This window comes from Oryza sativa, chromosome 6 (assembly GCF_034140825.1).
Source record: "Oryza sativa Japonica Group chromosome 6, ASM3414082v1".
In the NCBI taxonomy this organism is placed as follows: domain Eukaryota; kingdom Viridiplantae; phylum Streptophyta; class Magnoliopsida; order Poales; family Poaceae; genus Oryza; species Oryza sativa.
In genome coordinates, this window is record NC_089040.1 from 24,183,641 (window position 1) to 24,209,231 (window position 25,591).

The 25,591-nt window shown below is 42.6% G+C and overlaps 3 protein-coding genes and 1 long non-coding RNA gene across 8 annotated transcripts; 2 read left to right on the top strand and 2 right to left on the bottom strand.

Moving 5' to 3' along the window:
* Positions 1–1,308: 1,308 nt before the first annotated feature.
* LOC4341423 (crocetin glucosyltransferase, chloroplastic) lies at positions 1,309–3,070 on the bottom strand. The gene has a single exon (XM_015786203.3). It carries the CDS (start codon positions 2,884–2,886, stop codon positions 1,477–1,479), a length of 1,410 nt encoding a protein of 469 aa, XP_015641689.1. The 5' UTR covers positions 2,887–3,070; the 3' UTR covers positions 1,309–1,476.
* An 8,794-nt stretch (positions 3,071–11,864) lies between these two features.
* Positions 11,865–18,754, top strand: LOC4341424 (3-hydroxyisobutyryl-CoA hydrolase-like protein 3, mitochondrial). 5 transcript variants are annotated; one of them, XM_066311888.1, is made up of 11 exons: positions 11,865–12,149; positions 12,932–13,033; positions 13,158–13,222; positions 13,380–13,432; positions 14,820–14,954; positions 15,062–15,158; positions 16,134–16,263; positions 16,662–16,840; positions 16,986–17,113; positions 17,228–17,329; positions 18,514–18,754. In XM_066311888.1, the coding sequence occupies exons 4-11, from the start codon at positions 13,415–13,417 to the stop codon at positions 18,610–18,612; spliced, it is 888 nt and encodes a 295-aa protein (XP_066167985.1). In that variant the 5' UTR covers positions 11,865–12,149; positions 12,932–13,033; positions 13,158–13,222; positions 13,380–13,414; the 3' UTR covers positions 18,613–18,754. The 5 variants fall into 5 exon arrangements, with proteins under 5 accessions (XP_066167985.1, XP_025882095.1, XP_015643955.1 ...); XM_026026310.2 differs by having other exon boundaries at positions 13,158–13,202; XM_015788469.3 differs by lacking the exon at positions 13,380–13,432.
* A 16-nt stretch (positions 18,755–18,770) lies between these two features.
* Positions 18,771–19,268, top strand: LOC136357115 (uncharacterized). Its single transcript, XR_010742195.1, has 2 exons — positions 18,771–18,875; positions 18,956–19,268. It is a non-coding gene; the product is annotated as an uncharacterized lncRNA (long non-coding RNA).
* Positions 19,269–22,165: 2,897 nt separating this feature from the next.
* On the bottom strand, positions 22,166–25,399 carry LOC136357116 (putative disease resistance protein At3g14460). Its single transcript, XM_066311889.1, has one exon. It carries the CDS (start codon positions 25,275–25,277, stop codon positions 23,031–23,033), a length of 2,247 nt encoding a protein of 748 aa, XP_066167986.1. The 5' UTR covers positions 25,278–25,399; the 3' UTR covers positions 22,166–23,030.
* Positions 25,400–25,591: the final 192 nt, after the last annotated feature.

A 25,591-nucleotide genomic window follows, 5' to 3' on the forward strand; every position in this document is an offset into this window, starting at 1 on the left:
CCTACGCCGCACCTCTGCTGCCACCTAGAAGCCTACGAGCGATAGGATACGGACTGAAGAAGGAATAGGAGTGATTGTATACATGGGCCTTGTTTGGATCCTCCGGGCTATTAAATATCCCTCCGGAATCTTGCTATTTAGGATTATTAAACGTAGATTACCGACAAAACCGATTCCATAACCCCTAGGCTATTTTGCGAGACGAATCTAATGATGTATACTAATCCATAATTAGCGGCTGATTACTGTAGCATCACTGTAGCAAATCATGGATTAATATACCTCGTTAGATTCGTCTCGCAAAATAGCCTAGGGGTTATGGAATGGGTTTTGTCAGTAATCTACGTTTAATACTCTTAAATAGCAAGATTCCGGAGGGCTATTTAATAGCCCTCCGGATCCAAACATGGCCATGGACTAAAGAAGAACTTGGTTGAGTACATAGGTAGGGTATTGGGCTACGAATGTGTAGGCACCGTTCACTTGTCGGCTTCTCACCAAATAGCCTAGCTAGTAAAACTATAGCAAACTGTCATCAATTAGATATCTGGGTTGTGCAGAACAAACATGCTACGAGCCTACGAACGATTGGATATATGGGTGGTAATTTCTCCCGTGGGGTTGGGGTTGGGGACCCGGTGAGTACCCGCCCCTACAGGGACGGGTGGGAATTCTAACCCGCAGGGGAAGCGGGTGGGGGCCCTGGTCATTTCTGGGTGCGAGGGCAGGGATGGTATATTACCCACGGGACCCCAAAGTAGAAAGTACACCAGAGAAAGCCCATGTTCCCTTACCCAACAGGTAGTTCAGTTCGGTGGTAATAATTTGGCCCAACAATATAGCAAAAGCCCATAAAAAATGAGAGCCCAGTTGGCAGCTACTCCCTCCGTCCAATAATATAAGGGATTTTGAGTTTTTACTTGTAGTGTTTGACCACTCGTCTTATTAAAAAAAATTATGCAAATATAAAAAACGAAAAGTTGTGCGTAAAGTACTTTAGATAATAAAGTACTCCCTCCGTCCAAAAAAAGACAAACCCTAGTTTCCGTGCCCAACGTTTAACCGTCCGTTTTATTTGAAAAAATTATGAAAAAAATTAAAAAGACAAGTCACGTATAAAATATTAATCATGTTTTATCATCTAACAACAATAAAAATACGAATTATAAAAAAATTTCATATAAGACGGACAGTCAAAGTTGGATACGAAAATCCAGGGTTTACCTTTTTTTTGGGACGGAGGGAGTAAGTCACAAAAAAGTAAATAATAATTCCAAATTTTTTTGAATAAGACGAGTAGTCAAACCGTGCAAGCAAAAACTCAAAATCCCTTATATCATAGGACGGAGGGAGTAGTTCAGTAGAGGTTGTACATACAAGTGAACAAACAGCCAAACCAACAAGGGAAGACCCTAGGATCCCCAAATCGTTTTCAAATTAAAATACATCTTATAACGTTTTCAAATTATGTCGTTTTCAAATGACACTTCTGGCACCCTCCACGAAGGCCGTCAGATTACGATCCGACGACCCTCCTTTCCCTAGAGCCTCCGCCACCGCTCGCTTCCACGCCGCCGCCGAGCGCCGCACCTCCGCCGCCTCCCCGTCTCCCATCACCTCCTCGACCCGCCGCCTCAGCTCCGCCGCGCGCAGCACGCCGTCGCCGCCGTCCACCTCCGCGCGCACGCCGACGCGCCAGTCGCGCTCGACGAGCCGCGCGTTCATCTGCTGGTCCGACATCCGCGGGACGCCCACCATGGGCACGCCCGACGCGATGCTCTCCAGCACCGAGTTCCAGCCGCAGTGCGTGACGAAGCACCCCACCGCCGCGTGCGACAGCACGCGCACCTGGTCGCACCACTCCACCACCACGCCGTTCCTGCGCGCCGCCGCCGCCGCCGTCGCGTCGCCCGTCTCCGCCACGGCGGCCTTGTTGTCCTTCCGCACCACGCAGAGGTACGGCCTCCCGCTCTCCTCGAGGCCATGGAGCAGCTCGTCGACCTGCCCCTTCGCCATGACGGTTAAGCTCCCGAACGCGACGTACACCACCGAGCCGGCCGGCTTGGTGTCGAGCCACTCCATGTACTTGGCGTCGTTCTGCTTGAACAGCGCGGCGTCGTCGCCGGACGGGAGCACCGGGCCGATGGGGAGCACGTCGTACGCCCCAACGGCGGCGAGCGTGTCCGCCTCGAGTTCTTGGAACACGTTGACGAGCACGGTGGCCTTGGGTGTCTCCCTGTCGAGGGCGTCGAACAGGTCGCGGAACGTGGTGAAGATGCTGTGGAAGTAGTCGGAGGGGTCGGTGGCTTCGGTGAGGAAGGACGGGAGGTCCCCGGCCGCCATCGGCGGAAGGCCCGGGAACTCCAGGACGAACGAATGGTCGCGGCGGTGCTCGTCGACGACGCCGCCGAGGCCGTGGAAGTAGTGGCAGTAGATGGCCAGCACGGCGACGGGCTGGATCCAGTAGAGCGCGGACGGCACGCCGCGGTCGCGCGCGACGTCGGCCGCCCACGGCAGGAGGAGCGTGTAGACGACGCTCGACACGGGGCGCCCCCGCGCCGCGAGCGCGTCGACCATCTCCCCGACGCTGCGCCGGCCCGAGGCGTGGAACGACGCCATGTACGCGCCGAGCTCCGCGGCGTCGCCGCGCTTGACGAACCCGTTCTCGGTGCCGTCGGAGAACGGGAGGAGCTCGAGCCTGCCGTCGCCGTCGCCGCCCTCCCCCTCGGCGAACATGCGGCGGTGCGCGGCGGCGGCGGTGGAGAAGGTGACGAGCGCGTCGGGGGCGGCGGCGAGCAGGCGCCTGGCGAGGCGGAGCGCCGGCGCGATGTGGCCCTGGAGCGGGAACGTGAGCACGAGGAAGTGCGGCCTCGGCGTCGGCGACATGGCTCCACAGGTCACGAGTCACCGACGTGTGGCTCTCGGTTAGCTAGCTGTAGTGAGAGCTCTAGCTCAGCTCAGCTATGGCGCATAGGCAAAATGGGTGGCAATTGGCCAGCTATTTTTTATCTGTTAGTGGTGTGGCGTTTCGTGTGGCGAGCGAGAGGAGTGCACAAGAGTTCGAGATGGCAGTGTCGCATCCACGAACTCAACCAGCGTTGCTTTTAGTTACCTTTAAACTTTTAAAAATTCCACCACATTAAATGTTTGGGCATATATATATATATAGAGCATTAAATATAGACGAAAAAAACCAATTACACAGTTTGCATGTAAATTGTGAGACGAATCTTTTAAGCATAATTGCGTCATGATTTGATAATGTGGTGCTATGGTAAACATTTGCCAATAATGAATTAATTAGGCTTAATAAATTCGTCTCGCAGTTTACCGTCGGAATATGTAATTTGTTTTATTATTAGTCTATGTTTTATACTTTAAATGTGTGCCCGTGTACTTTAAAATTTTTACACCTAAACAACTAAACACGGTCCAGATTAGTTGGCGTCATCACTGAGCTTAAGTTGGATTAGAAAAAAGACGAGTAAGACTGTTCTTCCTGACCTTACCCAGTGTCGATCAGATTCGGTCGAGATCTTGTCGTCTGTTTGCCAGTTCCGTCGTGGAGTTTGAGTCCAGCGACATATGTCCCCCCCGCTTGGTCATTGTCTAGACTGAAAATTTTGTAGTTAGTCTCGTACTCCCTCCATAAAAAAAAACAAGTCTAATAGGGTTCTCTTTTAGCACAACGAATCTGGACAAATCTTTTTTAGGTTGGGTATTTTTAAGACAACCTTAAAGGATCCCTTTCTAGTACAACGAATCTAAACAAACTCTTTCTAGGTTGGTTTTTTTTGGACGGAGGGAGTATGCTCCAATGGCTTGCTCCCGGGCTAATGTACTATTATTTGGTGTTTGGACACGCATATGCATCTCTTCCATAGTTGGAAAGGAAAATTTCTATCTATTGAAGGAGGGCTCACACTAATTAACTTAGTGTTTATTCACGTCTTAAAACAAGACCCAATCTAATTGGGGGATGTGACACGACCAACTTGGTATAATGGATTTAGATATAAAGGTATCCAGATTTGTTATACTATATTCTTTCTTTTGTTTCATAATGTAAGTCATTCTAGTATTTCCCATATTTGTATTCATGTATATGTATATATATATATATATATATATATATCTATATAGATATATATATATATATATATATATATATATATATATTCATTAACATAAATATGAATGTGGGAAATACTAGAATGACTTACATTGTGAAACGGATGGAGTATGTCACATCCCATTTAGATTGAGTTTTTTTTTCATGAATGAAGTACTTCACAGTAGCGAGAGGAATTTTTTTAAAAAAAATCTACTATTTTTGCTCTGGTTTTTGTTGTTAGAGTGATGGTAAAAAAAAAAGCCAAGTGAGACATACTATGCCGCCTTAAAGATAAGGTGGTTTAGAAATTCAGTATTACTCAGTAAGTGGCTATTTCAGTTGCTTACTGTAGATGATGTTTGGAAACAGCTAATACAAAATAAGTATTTGAGTTCACAGCCGCTCACGCAAGTTCAGTAGAAGGCCGGAGACAGCCTAATGAAGATGAAATGAGATCTCTTTTGTCTTGGATCCTACATAATTAAGAATGGTTACTAAATTAAATTAGATTATGGAAAGACAAATGATTGGGAGATGTAACCCTACGAGAACAGTACACTTTCCTCTACAGTGTTGTTAGGTATAAATAGGTAACTATTGCAGATGTTTTAGAGAACAGATCTAACTAGATCAAAATTACTGGCATGGAATAATTTATTATCACACATCACTAATATTGATTTAATTCAGGAGCAATATTAGTTTATATGGAACTTAACCCTTAATGGACGGTTGAATGTGAAGTCCATAGTGACATCCCAAATCTCTGAAAACTAAAAGTGCCTTTGAAGGTTAAAATTTTCCATTGATACATTCGTCGCGGAGTTGTGTTAACCAAAGATAATTTATGTAAACATAATTGACAAGGCAATTAAAATTATTGTTATTCACAAGAAGAAGAAGACAATTAAACCCTTTTTCTTTGAATGCCACTTAGCCCATTTAGTGTGGAGTAAGGAATTATTCCATCTGGTAGTATTTCACGCAAATTCACTAGTTGGATTTGGGGTGTTCAAGAAGATCTGCAACCATATATATCTTGTTAGGGGCGACTGCTATATGCTGGTTGCTTAAGGGGGTGTTTGGGAACTAGGGACTAAATTTAGTCCCTCTCACAAAAGTATAGGGACTTATATTTTTGTGAGAGGGACTAAAGTTTAGCCCCACTTTAGTCCCTCCAACCAAACACCACCTAAGTTATATGCTGGTTGCTTAAGTTATGTTGGAGTGATATGTTTTTTTGATAGAAATTTTTTTTCTCCCATGCAGGCTATCTATTTAACTATCCATTGGCTACGCACTTGGGTTATACTATAGAAACCCAGCTTGCACCTTGCAGGATTTGATTATTGCCGGCATATCTATGTTTGGAGCATGTGGTCAAGAGTGTTTTAACAGGGACATGTGTGGTGATCTAATATTACGATTGATAGTTGTTAGGGAAATTTTACTACAGGACATCGTGACTTCGCGGTTTTAGCTGTAGGACACCGCACGAAGTGACTTTTAGGGAAGACACTCTCAAAAGTTAAATATTTACTGGTGGACATCCTACTCATTAAAATAATAATTTCCGGTCGAAGATGAGAGATAAATCGCGTGAAATGTCAAAAATGCCCTTCAGCCCACATATCAGCTCTCCTATCTCTCTTCTCTCTCTATCCCCTCCTCCATGCCGCTCGGCGAAGAGCACGAGCTGGCCGCGGCCAAGAACCGCCGTTCAAGTGTGCTGTCGAGTAGACGAAAGACACCATCATCGCGAGAAACGATGCGGGGAAGAAGCGGGCGGCCGTGGAGGAGCTCCACCGGTGCGACGAGCTATGACGGTTGCGGTCAGAGGTCGTCGCGTTGAGGAAGGAGAAGCACACGCTGGAGCAGCGGGTGCTCGTCCGGCACTAGGCCACCTGCACGTTGCAGCTGGCGTGGTCCACGGCCACCGCCGGCCGCCGCTACTGAGTAGGCCGCGCTCTTGGCACCGCCGCGTGCGTCGCCGCCGCTGAGTAGGCTGCATGTGCTCCGGGCTTTGCCACCACCGTCGAGCAGGCCGCCGCAGCCGCCGCCGAGTAGGCCACACACGCTGCCGCTGCTAAGTGGGCATCCGCTGTCGTGTAAAAGAGAGAATGAAAGAGAGATGGGAATAGATAAGGAAGAAGAGAGGATCAGAATGAGATAAGAGGGGTAATTTGGTCAAGCTGTGTAAAAAAGTGGGCCCCCTCTCGTCTAGTCAGCACGAAAATATTAATTTAATAGATGTAGTGTCCCTTGGTAAATTACCACATTTACATAGTGCGCTCCCTCAAAAGTGACTTCGTGCGGTGTCCTACAGCTAAAACCACGAAGTCGCGGTGTTCTGTAGCAAACTTTGCCTAGTCGTTAATGCTGCTTGTACTTTCTTTCTTTTAAACTTGTTGGTTTCTGTTATAGCTACATACATCCTAGTTAGGCAGAGGCCGAGCGCATTCTCGGAGTAATTATTAGTTATTACTACTAGAGAATTAATCTTTTATTGTGGTACCCAAAATCACAAATATCTTGATTAGATTAGGAACCGGTACTAAATATGCTTTAGTATCGGTTCTAAAAATTTAACTTCATGGAAACTTTTTTAGTCCTAGTTGGTGTTACCAACTAGTACTAAAAATGCATCTTTAGCACCAGTTGGTAACACTAACCAAGACTAAAGAGCTCTCTAGCTCTTTAGTCTCGGTTGGTAGCTCTTTAGTCTCGGTTGGTGTACTAAAGATATTTTTAATACCGGTAAGATGTCTACAGGGTTAGTTAATATCTATCCAAGTTAGATGTGTGTAGTAGGAGGGACGGTAACGTAGGATGAGGTGAGAGATCTTGAGTTCGAATCTCTCACATCCCACATATTTTTTTTAACTTGATATGCAAATTTAGTACCGGTTATTTCAGTCGATACTTGAAGATCGAGATCTTTAGTCTCGATTTGTTGGTCACGGTGTTATAACCGGAACTAGTGGGGGTTTTTAACCGGGAATAAAAATGAGTTCTCCACCGGTCTATATTACCTTGGTGTAATCATCAAGTTCAATAAAAAAAATTACATTATCTTGTATCTATTACTACTTAAAAATTTTAAGAGATGTTTCCTTCGTCCGTCTAAATAAAAAAATAGAAAAAAAAACCTAAAATAAAAAAGTCTGATTCCCCATAAGAAAGTGGCGAAAATAAAAGAAAACTACATTTTGTTCGTTTTCTTTTTTTTTCCTGTTTTTTTCCTTTTATTTTCTTTTCCCGTTTCTTTTTTTTTCTTTCACCTTTTTTCCTGTTTTCTTTGTCCGTTTTCTTTTTCCCCTCTTTGCGTATTTTCTTTCACCAATTTTTCTGTTTATTTCTTTTATCGCTATATTTTTTTGCGGTTTTTTTATCGGGCCAAACCCAGCGCCGCCGCCACGTTGATTTTACTCCCCATATGCTTCCTCCTCCTATTCGTTGCAATAATTGATTCCCCACTACTCTCTCATTATTTTCCCCATGAATTCCCCTTTTGATTCAGCTTTAATTCATCAGATTGAATCTCCATTTAATCATAGTTATTTTTTATCTCAAGTTTTGCAGATTGCTTCGATTTTGATGAACCATTTAATCGTCGTCATTTTTTATCCCAAGTTTTGCTGATTGCTTTAATTTTGGTAAAAAAAAGGAAAAGGAAGATCAAGTGGATAAAAATCCCTCAATAATTTTGGATATGGAGAAAGATTCGACCGGATTTGATGGAGAGGATCGGCTTCGTTAGTCATCGTATGGGTACGGAACTATGCGAGCTCGAGCGGATTACCGTATTTGATGGGAGGATCGGCTCCGTCATGGTATAAGACTATGGGAGCTCGAGCGGATTACCGGATTTGATGGGAGGATCGGCTTTGTAATGGTACGGACATAATACTGTTCGACTTGGGCCTACAACTCCATTTATGGACTGAGCCAAAGAGAGGTAGACCGAGCAGAGAGAGATAGCGGACTGTACTAGGACTAGAGCTGAAAAGGACAGAAGGAATGTGCGTTCGTTTGGTCCAAAACGCATGGGCATTAAAGGGAGCATAGTGCGTAGGATAAAAAATATTTTTACCCGTTGCAACGTACAAACATTTTTTTCTAGTAAGGAAAACATGTATCTCTTTTTGACCAAACGAACGTACGGGGGGGCCTTGATTGGCAGATGAAGCTATCAGGTTCCAACTACCGTTTTCCAAAAGTGAGATTGGATGCAATGGAGCTATCAAGTCTCGTCTAATGATTGGTTTTGGCTATAAGATCAATGAACACCACAAATGGATATGCGGTAGTTAGGCGGGAATACACTCGTGAAGTTAGTGACAAAATTAAAATAATCTTAAATTGTACATTAGTAACATAATTTTTAGCATTCAAAATTAATAAAAATAAGTTAATTAATTTCTACCCTCTTAACTACGTCAACAAAATCGAGAAGTCTTATACTTTCAATATCACTTACCTATCACGTGGTAATACACTGATACTCCTACTACGTAATTTTCTATTCTTAACGAGAAGTACTTTAGACTTTTCCCCTCGCTACTAATTACTAAATTTACCTACGATGACTAAAATAAGTCTAGAGTATTATACATTGGACCGATCTTCTCTTCATACGTCTGCCTACTCGGCTATTAAGCTTCTTGCCTAGTTAAACAACTCAAGCACTAATGTAATGTGAGGAGAGACATGTGCTGAATGTTTGGACAAGTTGAGTATAGAACAACCATTAGGTTTTGGTGCCCTGGGATGGGATGAAAAAACACGGTCTTTAATTCAAACAAATCTTACCATTTAGTCAATTATAAAGGGTCGGTGTCCTTGTCTCTAGGCTTTTGACAGTCAACACTTATCATAAGCTAACATGTAGCACGCTTGTACTATTGGTAAGCAGCTAGGCAAGCAATAGGGGGCATGCGCTTGAATATAGCACGCTTGCACATAGCACCCCATCTCTAGGTTATTAGCTCTCCCGTGCCCCTTCCCCCCTCCCCCGTCCCCCCATCCCCTTTGGGCTCCGACTGGCACCTATCCTATTCCCTTTCCACCGCCATCGTTCTCCTCTCCCCTCCCCATGGTGCTTATCTCCTACCTAAAACCCAGCGACAATGGCAATGGCAGTTGAAGGCGATTGGTGGAGTTGATGCTGGGTCTCGCCTAGTGCACCGCGCGGTCAATGAGAAGGTTGAACATAGGCGAGGGCCACCGTCTCCGACCTTCCACGCATCATTGTTGTTGGCGTTGCCTCATCCAATCATTGAGCACCACTGTGTAGGTGTTGCATCAGTATCGCCACCGTTTAAATACTAGATATGCGTCGTATACTTCCAGATCCGCGTAAAAGGAACTAGACAGCTCCAACTAGCGAGCTCAACACCCGGTGACGGTGACGGTGGTAAGGTCATTTTGATAAGTTTAAAGGTTGTTCTAGACCTGTCTCTGTCCTCTCCGGCCATTTTCTTTTCCCTTTTCGGCCGCAACTTCTCTCTCTAGCTATCTCGCGAAAGAAACGTGCACAATAGAGGAGGAGACCTGCACGGCTGTCAAGGCATCCGTGCCCCTGCAAGGCACGAGCGCTCTCGTGGGGCACGCAGTGCTGATCTGGATTAGAATCTCCGAGCTGGCAACATGAGACCACTAGATAAGAGTACTCACATTGTAGTCTACACCTAACTGGATACTCAACTTCTACATAATAAGAAAGTAAATAGAACCACACATCTCGACGGTGCACCGTGTTTCCATTGGCCCATGCAATTTTGTCATTTAAGCCCATGCATATTTTGTTTCAACCCTTGTTATATATTAATTTTTTTTCTAGTTAGATCTTTACATAAAGGACCTTTTTCTAAACAAAAATATATCAAAGATGTTCTCTGCTGCCCCACCTGTTTGTGATACAGAACAATGGAATCCCATCTCCTTCCACTATCCCTCCTGCCCGGCTGCCCGATGATGCCGACAACCTCCTCACCTCCCTCTCCCAATAAGCTCCTAACAACTCACAGATTAGGACAGCGGTCTCTTGTCGATGCCCTTTTTGCCACTCCTTCTTGCCTCAACCATCCCCCTTCTTCCTAATGGAGCAGATGGAGCAATGAGTAGACGGGGCAGCGCAGGTCGACAATGTTAGCATTTGCGCTCGGCCCGGCAGAGCGAGGTGGATAGCCTTGTGGCGGTGCGGCCGACAAACTCATGACAGTTCGCACATCGGGGTAGCCAGTGCGGATCAAGGTGGTGCCTCCTCCTCTCCCCTCTCTCCACATTATGGCGGTAGCGAGGATGCCAAGCGGCACCGTGTTGACGAGGTCCTCCCAATTTAGATCAAGGCAGCAACCTCTCAAAGGTGGATCGGGCGAGATCTAGTTATTGAGGGCACTCCCTGCCGGAGGCACCTTTGGCTAGGCAAGATCAACGGCAAACCGGCGAAGCAGGGTGGCAGAGATGGGAGCTCCGCGATGGCAACATCTCTCTCATGTTTTCTGCTTCGCTGGACGTCTTTCTACTTTTCTCTAACAAGGCCACCAAATCCTAACAGGAGGACGAGGGACTCACTATGAACAACATCTGCTTACGTGGAAGGGAATCTCGAAAGTGGCGTATTTAGACCAAACGCCACCTCACTGCAAGGATTGAGATCCTCTAACTTGTGTCACTGACATATGGACCCTCTACCAGCGGATCCACATATTAGTGACCTGTAAGTAGAGGATCTGTACTATGAATGGCCTAATTATCATTGCATTGTGGATGACGCTTAGGACCTGCTCCCTTTTAGCATTAGCGGTAAACCAGTACCCCTTCATTTCATATTATAAGTTTATGGAAAAATATAGCAGTATTTTCAACACAAAACAAACATATTATCAAAATATATTTAATGTAAGATTTAATTAAACCAATTTAATATTTTATATGTTGTTAAATTTTTCTACAAATTTAATCAAATTTAACAAAGTTTGACTTAAAAAAGTCAAATAATTTATAATATTAGTACTAACTTTTAGGGGCAATTGCGCATTTGACCCTCTTTTGAAAGCTAACTACTAATTTGATCCTCTTTTTTCAACTTTGCTTATTTGACCCTTCTTTTTAAAATTGAAGATACGGTATGACCCTATTCTGTTAAAGGCTTCTAACGGTGTTAACTGAAGCACAAAAGGTCCATTTTACCCTTAGTCATTTGACCCTATTACATGTGGGACCCACCCGTCAGTTCTCTCTTCTCTCTTCTTCTTCTGACGTCGCCTCCTTTATTCCTCCGCGTTCCCTCCGGCGCCAGCTGCCGTCGCGCCGCCCCTCCCTCCCTTCTTCGCGCGCCAACCTCCGCCTCCCTCCCTGCTTCGCGCGCCAACCTCCACCTCCCTCCCCGCTGCACACATCGCCGCCGCCGCAACTCACTGGCAGGAGAGAGACATGGAGAGACATGTGGATAGGGTTAAAGATGGGTATGGTTTCCTCAAGGGTATTTTGGGCATTATGAATTTTAATTATATTTCTTTTTTTTTAAATCAAATCTTAGCGATGTAGTGAAACAGGTCAGACGGAAGGTTCGTTTTTGAAAATTGACAGTTAGACTTTTCCCTGACTTTTAGCATCAGTTCCTCGCGAGTCGCGAGTTCAGCGCATTTTTTGGGGGAAAAAAATGTACTCCAACAACACACCCCCTCCAATTCTCAATAGTCAATTTCATCACATTAATCCCCCCCCCCCCCCCCCTCTCGCTCTCGGCTTCTTCCTCTCCACATGGGTTGCTCTCACGTCACTATGCGAGCTCTCCTCTCCCGCATCCACCCGCCCGGCCCCGGATCGATCTCCACCACTTCCTTCCTCCAGTGCCCCTCCTCCACCGCCGCATCCGCCTCCAAAACCCTAGCCCCGACCCTCACCTTCCGCCGCTTCGCCGCCATGGCCGCCGCCGCCGCGGAGGAGTTCGTGAAGGGCCGCGTCACCCCCAACGGCGTCGCCGTCATCACCCTCGACCGCCCCAAGGCCCTCAACGCCATGAACCTCGGTGAGGGTCGCTCCTCTCTCTCTCTCTCTCTCTCTCTCTCTCTCTCTCTCTCTCTCTTCCTCCTCCTATTTGGGTTACTGGGAGTAGGGCGACCGGGCCGGGCGGCGGAGGTCTCCACGATTTGTGGCGTTCCCACTAGTTTGGAAGGTTGCGAATAATGAATTAAAATCAGTGTTGCTCGTGCGGTGAACATGTCTGTACAGTGTTAGTGGTTAACTGGATGCTGTGCGGCTTTTTAGTCCGGTTTGTGAGCTCAAAGTGGTGATGGGAAAGCAATCAAAATAATTTGCTGCTCAATGGCATGCAGCTAAGTGAAGTTTGGTACAGTTGGCACTCTAGTCAAAATGCATGTTAAATATTTCATCCAGTTGATTGTTTTAGTTTGAGGTTTTGAAAATTGACACTCAGTTACAGATTTCATGCGTTCCGTTAGTAGCATAGAGCCCTAGACCCACATTTGGAGCTGGGAATTTGCAAAGCTTACTGCACTTACATGGGTTTCATGTACTCCGTACAATTCTAGCGCTGTCATGTAGACACTAATAGATACACCATAAATTTATGGTATTGATAGTTATGTCCTCTTCACTTGCAGAAAAGTAGATTACATATTTATTTATTTTTAACAAGCATCCCTTGTTTTTTACTCAACAATTCCCTTCTTGATTTTGTATATAAGTGACACTAACCTTCTGAAGAAATGATGCACACCAACTGTGTATCGAGTACATTGGTAGCTTTCTGAGGTTCACTCACATATTTAAGGTCTCATATGATTGCAGAAATGGACCTTCGATACAAGGCATTTCTTGATGAATGGGAAACAAATCCAAGTGTCAAGTGTGTTCTTGTGGAAAGCAGTTCACCCCGTGCCTTCTCAGCTGGTGATCACCTCTCTGTTTTTATTCGTTGAAAAAGCTGGGCCTTGTACATTGAACATGCTGTTTTGCGCCTTTTTATTTCCGGAGCATTGGAGATGTTTGCAAATAAGATTCATGACCAATGCAGGGATGGATATTAAGGGTGTTGCAGCAGAAATTCAAAAGGACAAGAGCACACCACTTGTGCAAAAGGTTTTTACCTTTGTCATGTGTGTTTTTGATCTGATTTTACTTTTAAAGCTCATATTTCTTTTCTATTTGTTGTTCAACAGTTTATGTGACAGTATAACGGTGTTGTTAACAATCGTTGCTTTGCTCAGATAGTGATATTGTTTAGTGTAAACTGCAGGTGGGGATGTGAAGAGACTTGCTAATGATTGCACAATGCCAGAGATAATAGAGGTCTAGTAATAGCATGATTAATGCTTTCCTGGAGATAGTTTCCATCGCATGATGGAAAACCTTTTGTTGATTGCGGCTATTTTGCTCTGATTTTCTAAAAATTATAATGCCCTCTTTGTATCTGAAAAAGTGTATATAAGATATCGGAATTGATATTGCAATCATAATTTGAGAGGAGAGCTGAATAGGTTTTTTGTATATGAAGTTCATAACGAACTGAAAGTCATGCAATATTGAAATAGTTTTCTGAAAATTTTGATTTGCAGTTTAATATTGTAGTTGATACATCTAAACAATAATTGAGATTTAACACATAATTAAATTTAACTGATGATTCTGCAATATCCAAAAATACAAGTACATCCTCCTGCTCCTACTGAGACATGAGGATCTAAAAATTCTGGCATTGTTTTCACATATTATTGGTGGGTTTTGATTATGTTGTCAAAACATATTATTGGTGCGTTCATATTACACATAAAAATAAAAAGAAAGAAGGAACTGATCTGTGGGTTTAGTAACTGACATTTATTATTTATTCTTCTCAAGTTGTGCAATGCACATACAGTTGAAAGACTTCAGTTGTTTAATCCATCGTAGTCTGTTGTATCCTTTTCTTTTCTAACACCATCTGATCCGCCACCAACTCACTTTGAAGCACTATCATTTTCCAACACAGTTACAATCACTTCTATCTGCTGCAAACTACAAGCTGTGTTTGGTGTGCTCCTTGATGCATGCACTTGTTTGAAAATAACTGGTTATGACTTGTGACCAATAACCTGCTTTGGATTAACCATGCCTAATTCACATAATACATCTATCATGTATGTATACATGCACTTGTGCAAAACATATTTCGACTCATTTGAAAAAAAAATGGATTGTTATTTTTGTAAATTACTTAATGTTTCCCCCACACTATGCAGAACAACTTCTATATGATTCATAACCAGCTGATTTGTACATAAATAATCTAAAATATGACTCTGGTGGCATATTTAATTATTGATGCCAACTTTAGGTAATTAGTAGTCAGTCGTAGAGGGGTTTCTGAACCTTATTCCATGCTAGTTTCTTCTTCTTTTAATTAAAGTACCATGGGAACTGAAATTCAGCATGCTTAGCTGGTTTGCAAATGACTTGAGGTTAGGCTGCTGAGCACTGAGACACCATTTGCATCTTATTATTGCACAACAAATGGTGTTTACAGGGCTATAGGCATGATTAGTCCTAGTAGGCAGTAGCACACATTTTCTACTCCTCCCCCCCCCTCCCCCTTCCCCCTTCTCTCTGCTGCATGGGAAAATGGATGTAGTTGATATGTCCTCTGTCCAAAATGTTCTTAAAATTTACATCACTGAAAAGGTACTTTATTTGTTTTCAGGTCTTCACAGCAGAGTACTCTTTGATTTGTAAGATTCATGAGTATACAAAACCTTATATATGCCTGATGGATGGTGTGACAATGGGATTTGGAATTGGATTATCAGGGCATGGCCGCTACCGCATTATTACTGAGGCAAGTTTGAAATTTCTGTAACTCTGATTTAGATTTTATGTTCATCATTTGTATTCTCAGTATTTGAATTGTAAGGCTCAAAATGTTCGCATGCACTACTGTTACAGAGGACGCTCCTGGCTATGCCAGAAAATGGTATTGGCTTGTTCCCGGACGTTGGCTTTGCTTACATTGGTGCCAAAGCTCCAGGAGGTGGTGCTGTTGGTAAGATTCTTGACTATCTTGTTTCAGTAACCCTGTAGAACCATGTCTTCCGCTACTAATTTTGTTAATAATCTATCATCATAACTCATTTTGAGCTTGACAACATAGGAATTGTTCTGTAGTTCTGAGCTATGAGTTCTGGACATTGCATATTATTCAGTTCTTGTTCAATTTTGCAAGATATGTAACCTGGTTCTAAACTCTGTCTTTATTTGCTCTCCTAAATTATTTGCTGCTCCAAATGTGTAAAAGCCTTTTTCATTTCCTTCTATTCACTGCCATGGTTATTAAGGCGTCGCTATAGCATCGTGACGTTCCCAGAAGGGCAAGGCATCCTTCCGCCATAGGCTACCTCCGCCTTACAGGCATAAACTGAAGGAAAGAGGGTGAGAGCAGAGGGGAAAAGTCTGTTGTCTTGCTGCTGGTCCTCCCTAGCATCGCCCTCTCCCTTCTTGTGCTGATGGGGAGTACAGGGAGATCAAGAGAGGCACCACCTGCTGCTGCTGTGCCACATGAGAGAGAAAAGGTGGAGGAGAGGAGGCTGCTGGCTGCAATAGAGGAGAGAAAGGATAGGATGATGGTGTATGCTTGCTGCATCGTGCACAAGGAGAGAAGAAAGGTGGAGGAGAGGAGCCGTGCTGCACAATGGGGGAGAGAGATCTAGATGAAGGTGAGGTGGCGGCTGCTGGGAGGGAAGCTGTTGGGTAGGGTTAAAATGTTGTTTGCTAGGTCAAAAGAGCAAAGTATTTGGACTAGGCTAGGTAAGTGCTACTATTGGGCTGGGCTGTGATGAATGGAGTACCCCATTAGTATTTTTAGGGCCCATATTACTTAATACTTTCTTATTTTTCAATGCACTTAAGGCGTCGCCACGCCATACGTCTTATCGCTATGGCGGTAAGGCGGTGCTGGGTTGGCATACTTCGCCATACCGCCTTAATAACACGGTTCACTGCTCACTTCTGCTTCTTTCAGGATCTTACCTTGGGATGACAGGGAAAAGGATATCATCACCTGCTGATGCCCTTTTCTTTGGTCTTGGAACTCATTATGTACCTTCAGCGAACCTGGGACCTCTCAGGGAATCCCTCTTGAGTGCTAACTTGTATGTTCCGAACTGTTATTTGGTAAAAACTTACTAAATGCTAGCAAGATCATTATGTTCTTTTAATTACTACTAGCTGAATGCCCCTGCTTTGCTACTGAAAATAAATAAAAACATATTTTCCATGATATGTGTTACCCATCCTTTTTCTATAGGGAACATCCATCTTAATTTGATTTTATATGTGGCTATCCATTTAGATTCAAGGGGCAATTTGCAAAATTTACAATGGGAGTAGGTGGGATGTCAGATTCACTGCCTCCACCATTCCATTCTTTTAAAGAAGTATAAATTCCATAATTTTTCATTAATAGAATAATAGTGACACATTCAAAACTCGGTTATAATTCTGTTTGATAGTGTCTTGACATCTGATATCGTGTTTTTTATTTTTGCAGCACAGATGATCCTCACAGAGATGTTGAGTCATTGCTGACAAAGTTCAAGAACGAGCCAGAGTCAGGGCCCCAGCTAGATAAGTTTTTACCATATATCATTTCTTCCTTTGGTCCTGACAAATCAGTTGCTGAATCTGTGGAAGAGCTTAAGAAGTGTAGTCAAAGTGATGATGCTGCAGGTACTCTGCTTTTAAGCTAAGGCGTCAAGAGAATGTTGTTATATTTATGCACAAGTGCCAACAGTGTTTCTATATTGAGACCGTTTTATAAATTCAGTTTAGTACTGACTAGTTGCACGTGTATCCTTTTCATTGTTGTCTGCAGTGGCAGAATGGGCCAACGAGGCCTTGGCAGGACTCAAAAAAGGGGCTCCATTTTCTCTATGTTTAACTCAAAAACATTTTTCTCAAGTTGCATCAGCATATAGGAATAATGAACACTATCTATCGAAGGTATGACTGCTATCCTGTACAATTGAATACTTTTATTTGGTTAACTATTTTATTTTCAGGCTTCTCTTTTTCTTTTGCAAGGACATTGCTAATTCTGACATTTGGTTTGTTCAGTTGGCTGGTGTTATGAAAGTTGAATATCGAATTGCCTTGAGGTCATCGGTTCGAAATGATTTTGTTGAAGGTGTACGTGCTGTCTTAGTTGACAAGGACCAGGCAAGTTATCCATGTGACTTAGTATCTCTTTACTCTCCGATTACTTAAATTGTTTGGCGGACAATTTATAATCACCATAGCGTATAGTAAATGTTTTAGGATCACATTTCCATAATTCAAAGGACATCCATCTTCTGACATTTGCCTCTCCATAGTGATAATTAGACACCTCCTGTGTCTGTGGGTCCCAGGGCCACATGTCTAGCACATGGGTTGCAAATTACAAACTATGAATGTCACATTAAATAGTTGCTTTTGTGGCGTATCATCCGCCAGCTTATTCAACTTGTAATTAAACTTAAGAAGCTTAATTGTTTAAAATCAATTGTTTATTTGCCACTCCCTAATATTTAAGCCTTGAGCTACTTTTCGCGGAGCTATCCACTAATGGATCGAAACTTCTGTCAATGAAATTCTGAAGAACACTTCGTACTACAGAGTTTGAACATTTCTCTGAGTTGTTAATAAGAAGTAAACCAGTAGAGGTAGACCTTAGAATTCAACCATGTCTTGCGCACTGTGCGACTTCTGGGAAAGAGGGATACAGACATTATAGCATGTGTGGCACGGTGCAAAGTTCACTCTCCTTTGCCTTGCTAGACATAGGCACATAGCTGTTCTTTTTCCATATACCTAGTAATAATATAAAAAGGCACATAGTTACATGTGTGGTGTGTTTTGTTTAACTAATGGTGTTATGTCTCTAGAGTTAGGATTAATAGAACTAGATAAAACCCCACGCATTGCTGCGGAGTTTTGTATGATATTAGTCGAAATAACATGTAAGATGGCTACACTTTGTATAATTTTCATCTATGATCGACTATTAAAAAAGAAAGCTATAAACAATTAAAATGTTGTGGTTTATAACAATTTAAATCATATATGGATTGATCAATCAAAAGCAAAACTTACGTGATGTGGCTAGATGAGAGAAGGAAAAAAAAAAAGAAAGTAACATAGATTAATCATCAAAGACAAAACTAAGGTGGTATGACTTTATAAGAGAAGAAAAGGAGGGAAATTATTTGGACCACATATCAATTATCAAAGGGCTAGAAATAATCGAGGTGATGTGTCTTAATAAGAGAGGAGAGAAATAATATTTACTAAACTTGGTGGAGATGAACTCTATAGATATATATTTACTAAACGTATAGCTAAATTTCCTTTTCAATTTGTAGAATCCAAAGTGGAAGCCAGCAACTCTGGAAGACGTGGACAAGGGTGAGGTGGAATCAGTTTTTGAACCATTAGCTGCTGAGGCTGAGTTAAATGTATGATCTTCACAGCAAACATGTAATATTATTGGTACCGGAATACCCTCTTCAATTTCCCTGTTATGTTGCAATAAGAAATAACAAGGATAAAAATGATGATTATTGAGCCAATAAATAATATCATGATTACAGTATTTGTGACTTACTGAAGTACTAGCAATGTATTGTCATTTTTGTTAGGAGTAAGTCTATTTTGCCTTCCTCATCTCTTGCCGGTCAAATTGTATCCCTCACCAGCAAATTGTATCCCTCAACCACAAAGCTAGGTATAACGTATCTCTTTACTTTAAAAACCGATACAAATCGATTTCTTCGGTGGTTCGGAAGCTGACCTCCACGCGAACAGGAGTATTATTTGATGTCGAGCATCTTCTTGCACCGACGGTGGGAGAAGTGCAACTGGCGGTGGAGGCGACGTGGAGTAGAGAGGAAAGGGGAAATCTTCTGTTTTCCCTCTCACGTGCGTGACAGGGCGGTCAGGATGAAATTGTGAATGCAGTTGGGGGCACCGTATTCCAGCTTTTCCCTACTTTTAATATCTATTGTATACTAGCAAAAGTGCTCGTGCGTTGCAACGGAAAATGTACAGACCAAAAAATTGAGGAAAAGTTAAGAAAAATTTACATTATGTAATTAATTAAAATACAAATTTGCTGAAATATTTGGTATTTTTAAGTAGGTAGGTGTATAATTAAATCAATTTACAAGTAAAGTAAGTGAGAAATAAAATGACATGGTTAAATTTAATTTTATTAAATTCTCCATGATTAGTTACACTCTTTGAAATTTTATTGGAATTTTCAGAGCTTAATTGCTAATTTAAATAATACAAACATCATTTAACAATTATTTAATTGGAAAAAGGAATCAAAATCCTCCCTTTTAGGTTTGGGCCGAATATAGAAAAGTTTATATTCCTTCCCTTTTATCTATTCTAAGAGCACCCGCAATGGTAAAGTAAGGTGCTATCTATAAAACATGTACATCTCAGCAATAGACTAGATTAATAATAAACAATCTCAATAGTATGTCTACATGGGTATCTATAGCTCTCTAATAAATTGCCTCGTTTTTCTCTATAAACTATCTTCAGGTTAGTAGATAGCTTTGCTCTCTCTCTTCATTTAATCTCTTCCAAGTAGAAAAATATGCTTACATGGATCTTTTATAGAGAGTCTATAGATAACCATTGTGGGTGCCCTGAGGGTGTGTTTGAGAAAGAGGGGATTGAGGAGATTGGAAAGATACGTAAAACGAGGTGAGCCATTAGCACATGATTAATTGAGCATTAATTATTTTAAACTTCAAAAATGGATTAATATGATTTTTTAAAGCAACTTTCCTATAGAAATTTTTTACAAAAAACACACCGTTTAGTAGTTCGGGAAGCGTGCGCGCGGAAAACAAAACTATCTTTCTCTCTTTCTCCTGCGCTCGAACGCAGCCTAAGTTTCTGGCCTGTTTCCTTTCTTCGTTGATGTCCATTTTGTGTCCTCCATTCGGCGGCCCAATAGGCAGCCCGACGTGGGAGCAGCTTGAGCCGTCCAATCGAATGGACGGTCCAGATTAATCCTAACCTAAATAAATATACCCGAAACCTAACCCTAACCCTAGGATTCAACCCCCCCCCCCCCCCCGCCCCCGATCTCCCCCAAACGGCGGCGGCGGCGGCGTCGCCCTTCCCCCGCGAGCGGCGGCAGCGGCTCCCCCACCACCGGCGGCGGCGACGGCGTCCTCCCTCACCACCGACGGCGGCGACGGCGTCCTCCCTCATCACAGGCGGTGGCGGCAGCGCCCTCCCCTACCACCGGCGGTCGATCTAGCGGGAGGGGAGGCGGCGGGCAGGGACGGCGCCCTCGCCTCCACCGATCCAGTGGGAGGGGAGGTGGCAGTGGCCCGACGTCCTGGATCCAATGGGAGGGGAGGGGAGGCGGTGGCGGCCCGGTGTCTCGGCGGCGGTGGCGCCCTCCCCTCCGCCGGATCCAGCGGGGGAGGAGGCGGCGGCGGCCCGGTGTGCCAGATACGGCGGGAGGGGAGGGGAGGCGGTGGCGACCCGGCGGCGGTGTCCTCCCCTTCGCCGGATCCAGCGGGAGGGAAGCTGGCGGCGGACCGATGTCCATGTGTCCCTGTGACGGCGGCGATGGCAGCATTCTCCCCTTTTCTTCTTGTGTTCTTGTGTTAATGTTGTTCTTGTTCTTGTGTTATTGTAGTAGTGTTTTCTCTATGATTTGGGTCCAATTTAGATTTTGATGTGGACTCGTATTTGTGTTCTGGGTTTTTTTTTGAGGGGGGGGGGGTGGACGGATGAAAAAGCGCACGGACGAGGTGACGATTGTTTTAATTAGTTAAGATATTAAATATAATTGCATATACGTAAGCATGAGCTAAAAGTTGTATAACAAATCCGATTCAATTAGCACGCGCAAAATTTGCTTTGTGCGGGGAAATCTCCTACTACTTGCGATCATCAATCATCACATCTCGGAATTAAGACCATCCTATTTATCACCATACAGGTGTAACATTTATATTGTGTTCTGACTAGTGGCAGCCTTATATATTTATTCGGTGTAATTACAAATAATAGTTTGTCCTATGCATCCAACTAAATAAGTATAAACAGCACCAACAACATGATGTCTATCATAATTAAACACTCACTAGAACTTATAATATGTTGAAAAAAAAGAGTATACTTGTTTTTTATGCATTCCTTTGTCAGTAAAAATAAAAGGTTCTTGAGTTGAAATTATTGATTCTGCATCTCTGTCCATGGTGCATGGCCACCCTGAGTATTAAATTGAGAAAATCACCTATGTATGCATGAAAGTTCACCTAATTCCTTCTATACCCTTGAATTTTGCTCAATCCCTTACATACTCCTGAATTTTAGTTTGGATCCCTTCCATGCCCTTTCCGCTAGTTGACCGTTAGTTGACCGTTAAATTCTTTTGAAAAAGTCCATTTTGCCCTTTGCTATGAAGAAACATAATAAATTAATGAAGTATATTGTTGGAATGTAAAAATTTATTGGATGATACTATTATATTTATGAGTATGTGATGCACCATATTATTTGTGACATTTACTTTTACATATGATATAAAAAGTTAATACTTATTTATTATTTATTAAAAGTTCTTTTATGTAGCATATGTGTTTTTATAGTAATACAACAGATTTATTTATTACTATCAAAACACATATGCTAAAAAATCTTTTAATAACTAATAAATAAATATTAATTTTTTATATCATATCTAAAAGTATATTTATCGCAAATAATATGGTGCATAACTATCTCATAAACATAGTAGTCTCATATAACAAATTTCTATGCTTCAACAATATACTCTATTAATTTATATGCTTCTTTATACCAAAGGGCAAAATGGACTTTTTCATAAGAATTTAATAGTCAACTAATGGTCAACTAGCGGAAAGGGCATGGAAGGGATCCAAACTAAAATTCAGGGGTATGTAAGGGATTGAGCAAAATTCAGGGATACAGAAGGGATTAGGTGAACTTTCAAACGTACACAGGAGATTTTCTCTATTAAATTAGATGCAGCAACTACAGGTAGCTGAACATATAAAGAACATACTTGAAAGAATCATGTTCAAAGATCATATAACAAGTAAGTCATCATTGAGTCTTCGATTTCATACTTGGAAAATCACATCTACCAGTGGTGTCTGTGAAAGAATCAAAAGGCTACCTCTGTTTCCGGTTATTCCAAGAACTTCAAAACTTGGGGTACCAAATGTATACATACTTTGGTTAGAGAAGATAGTTACGAGCACGACATTAGCACCCACAAAGAGTTGATCAATTAGCAGGACCATTAATCATGTATAAGTATGTTCCTTATTACTTTTCTAATTCCATGGCATCAACACATGAAGCCTGTGCAGAGACTCAAATATAGCAACATGGAAACTATTATCTTAACCTACACCCTTCACAGATCTCATAATTTGATGATTTCTTAATGTATGGTATGATACTTCTGCCAGATTTGCATGCTAATAAACTGCCAGAAGTAGTGATCAAGAAAAAACAGAGGAACATATTACATATAAGTAGTGCACATTCTAGTTAAATGTAATTATTCCCATGGAGAAGTTCTCATTTTGAATTTAACCTTTCAAACTTGATGGAGTCTTTGCTCGACAGAAAACATATGACAAATAGGTGATCAAGTTGGTCTGATCAATTCAGCATCCTGTGTCCATACATTGATCTGTAAATATTTGTTTTCTGACCATATTACTTTCATTAAGCTCAGCATGCATAGATTTGGTGTGTACTTCTCACATAACTCTATTTCTAGAAGCTTGGGAGCTCCCATATTAACTAGAAAAGTCACAAGTTCCCACGCTAATTGAAAAAAAAATGTTAAGCGCTCGTCTATGACATACTAGTGTTGTGCCAAACAAAACGTGAACTGGGCTAAGTCAAATAAGTGAGTATTTGTTACCAGTTCCAAGTAGTCTTCATCTTCGATGATTGCAATTGTTCCTTTTAGCTTGCGGCACTGCCTTTTGAGCTCTTCGCTTTGGCTTTCATAAACATGTAGTACTTCTAGTGAACTCGGAAAACAGCCCTTGGGCAGCGAATGAATGTTTGGACAGTATGCGATCTCTAATCTCTTGAGACTGGTGAGTCTATGTAACCCAGCAGGGAGAGACTGCAGCTTCGAGCATTGCACAAATATAAGGACCTCGAGGGAGGAGAGCAGCTGAAGGGCCATGTTTTGCTCCTTGGTGAAGCGCTCTACCTTGTGGTTCATGCTTAAGCTTAACTTGGTGAGTGATGAAGAGAGAAGCCTGCAAGTAGGCTCAACAAATACCCCTACGATGTCATCCATGTAGAGCTGTTGCAGCCCCGATGGCTTGGACCCAACAAAGAATTCGGGAGTTTTATGGACAGCCAGCACTCTAAGGTGGCCTTGGGTGAGGAGGGAACACATGCTCCCGCTTCTTAAATCCCCAAAGTCCCATATGGACAATCTAGTGAGAGAGCTGAGGTTTTGTACCAGAGTTTCCATGCCTCTCACACAATCAATAATAGCCAGATCTTGAAGGGAGGATGGAAATGGGAAACAAGACAAGGAGGGTGAGTAGGAGGAGAGAAAATTGGGACAATGCTTTATACACAATGATTGGAGGGAGCGCAGGTATTGTAATCCTCCTCCTACACCTCTTATTAGGTTGCGTGTTGTGTCGCCTACAAATGAATCGAGCTGCAGGATCAGCTTTGAGCAGTGTCTGATGTCCAAGTTCTGTAGTTGGTGAGGCAAGAGCAGTAGTCCTGTAACCACCGATGCTATTCCATTGTCTCCTCTTGGTTGTTGCTGATCATTCCCAATCTGTGCATCCTCAGACTTATTATAAGAAAGTGATGGTGGAGATGCTAGCGTTGCCATCATCTCTTGCCCTGCCACACCAAGCCCTGTTATCTTTTGACATTTTTCTATTCTCAAGTTCATGAGCTTGGGGAAATAAGATAGCAGTTGTGTCATTTCTATCCCACTAGCACTGCACTCATAGATCTCGAGTTGCTCAACTAGAAAATGATATGTGACTGTGCTTTCACAATCAGTCGGCAACAAGGCAATACCTGAATCAGTAATGGAGAGCCTCCTCAAAGCTGATAGCAACTTAAGATGTTTGAGAGGCAAAGGAGGGCATTTCTTCATCTTCAACTCTCTTAGTTCTGTAAGATTACTTAAAGCCAATAACTTCCAGAATGTACTATCCAGAGGGCCATCCTTTCCCTCAATTTGTAACCCTTGTTCAGATTGGTTGTTTCTCTGATAATCCAAGAGATGAAAATGCGATCCAACTTCTTTAATCAGAACATGGCATGGAGAGCTTGTCCAAGGAAGGGGAGACAATGGTAATAGCTTTGGGCATTTTGCAATCTCAAGGTTCTGTAGTCTGGAGAATTGAGACAAGTTCATCTCCTGTCTTGACCAAGGACAAGTGGAATGTGAAAATGGCAACTCTATGAGTTCTGGGCACTCTCTTACAATAAACTCCTCCAACAGGGAGAGCACACAACAAGCATCATTTCCGGCCCATTTTGCTAGTCTTGGTATAGCAACTAGCTCTAACCTTTTTAAATACTGGAAGCTGCGGCCACTTGCACAAGCCAGGAATTTTTCACCATGCTTGTTAACTAACCACAACCCCCCTAGAGGTGGAAACTTGTCCCAACATACACCGTTTATACAAAGTGATTGCAAACCTTTGATAGATAAGTTAGGACCCAACCATGAAGGGCAAGTGGTACCCCCATGCCCTTGAATATGTAGCTCCCGAAGATTGCTATGTGGTCTAAGATTTTCAAGAATATGTTCTTCTTGTGAATAATCCTTTGTAGAATGGTTAACATTCCAATCTAATATTAACTTGTGTAAGTGACTTTTGTTTAAAAGTTTTGCCTCCTCTGCCGCCTTTGCATTTTCAAGATCATAAATTCCCAACGATCCTTTTAGCTCATCCAGCTGCCCTATTTGGCTTAGTGCAAATGCCTTAACTTGTCTTTTGACCTCAAATCTCCTTAATTCTTGTAAACACTTTATCTTACCCACATTAGCAATGTCAGAGTAGAGTTTATCATCTTGGACAACAAAATGCCGCAGTTTTACAAGGTTATTCATATCTCTTGGTAAACCAAAATGACCCTTGCATTGTCGTACATCAAGGATTCTCAAGTGGTAAAATCTTGATATGATGTTGGGTAGACTTAATTCTGAAAATTTTCCTCAAGTGTTAAAATCTTGATATGATGTTGGGTAGACTTAATTCTGAAAATTTTCCTCCATTGATCCTTAAGTAGCGTAGATGGACAAGTTTTGAAAAGTTATGCAACATACTGACTATAGCATAAGATGGCATAGACAACAAGACTATGCGGAGTGCACGTGCTTTTCTTAACAAATCACTGAAAGGGGTGATAAAGCTTCCATGGTAT

Excerpts from the sequence above, each read along its gene's own strand:
- LOC4341424 (XM_026026310.2), top strand. The coding sequence starts at position 11,882 with ATGGGTTGCTCTCACGTCACTATGCGAGCTCTCCTCTCCCGCATCCAC. Across the intron at positions 12,150-12,931 it reads CCTCAACGCCATGAACCTCG|AAATGGACCTTCGATACAAG; the intron begins GTGAGGGTCGCT and ends ATATGATTGCAG. Across the intron at positions 17,330-18,513 it reads TCTTAGTTGACAAGGACCAG|AATCCAAAGTGGAAGCCAGC; the intron begins GCAAGTTATCCA and ends TTCAATTTGTAG.
- LOC136357116 (XM_066311889.1), bottom strand. The coding sequence starts at position 25,277 with ATGAATAACCTTGTAAAACTGCGGCATTTTGTTGTCCAAGATGATAAA.
- LOC4341423 (XM_015786203.3), bottom strand. The coding sequence starts at position 2,886 with ATGTCGCCGACGCCGAGGCCGCACTTCCTCGTGCTCACGTTCCCGCTC.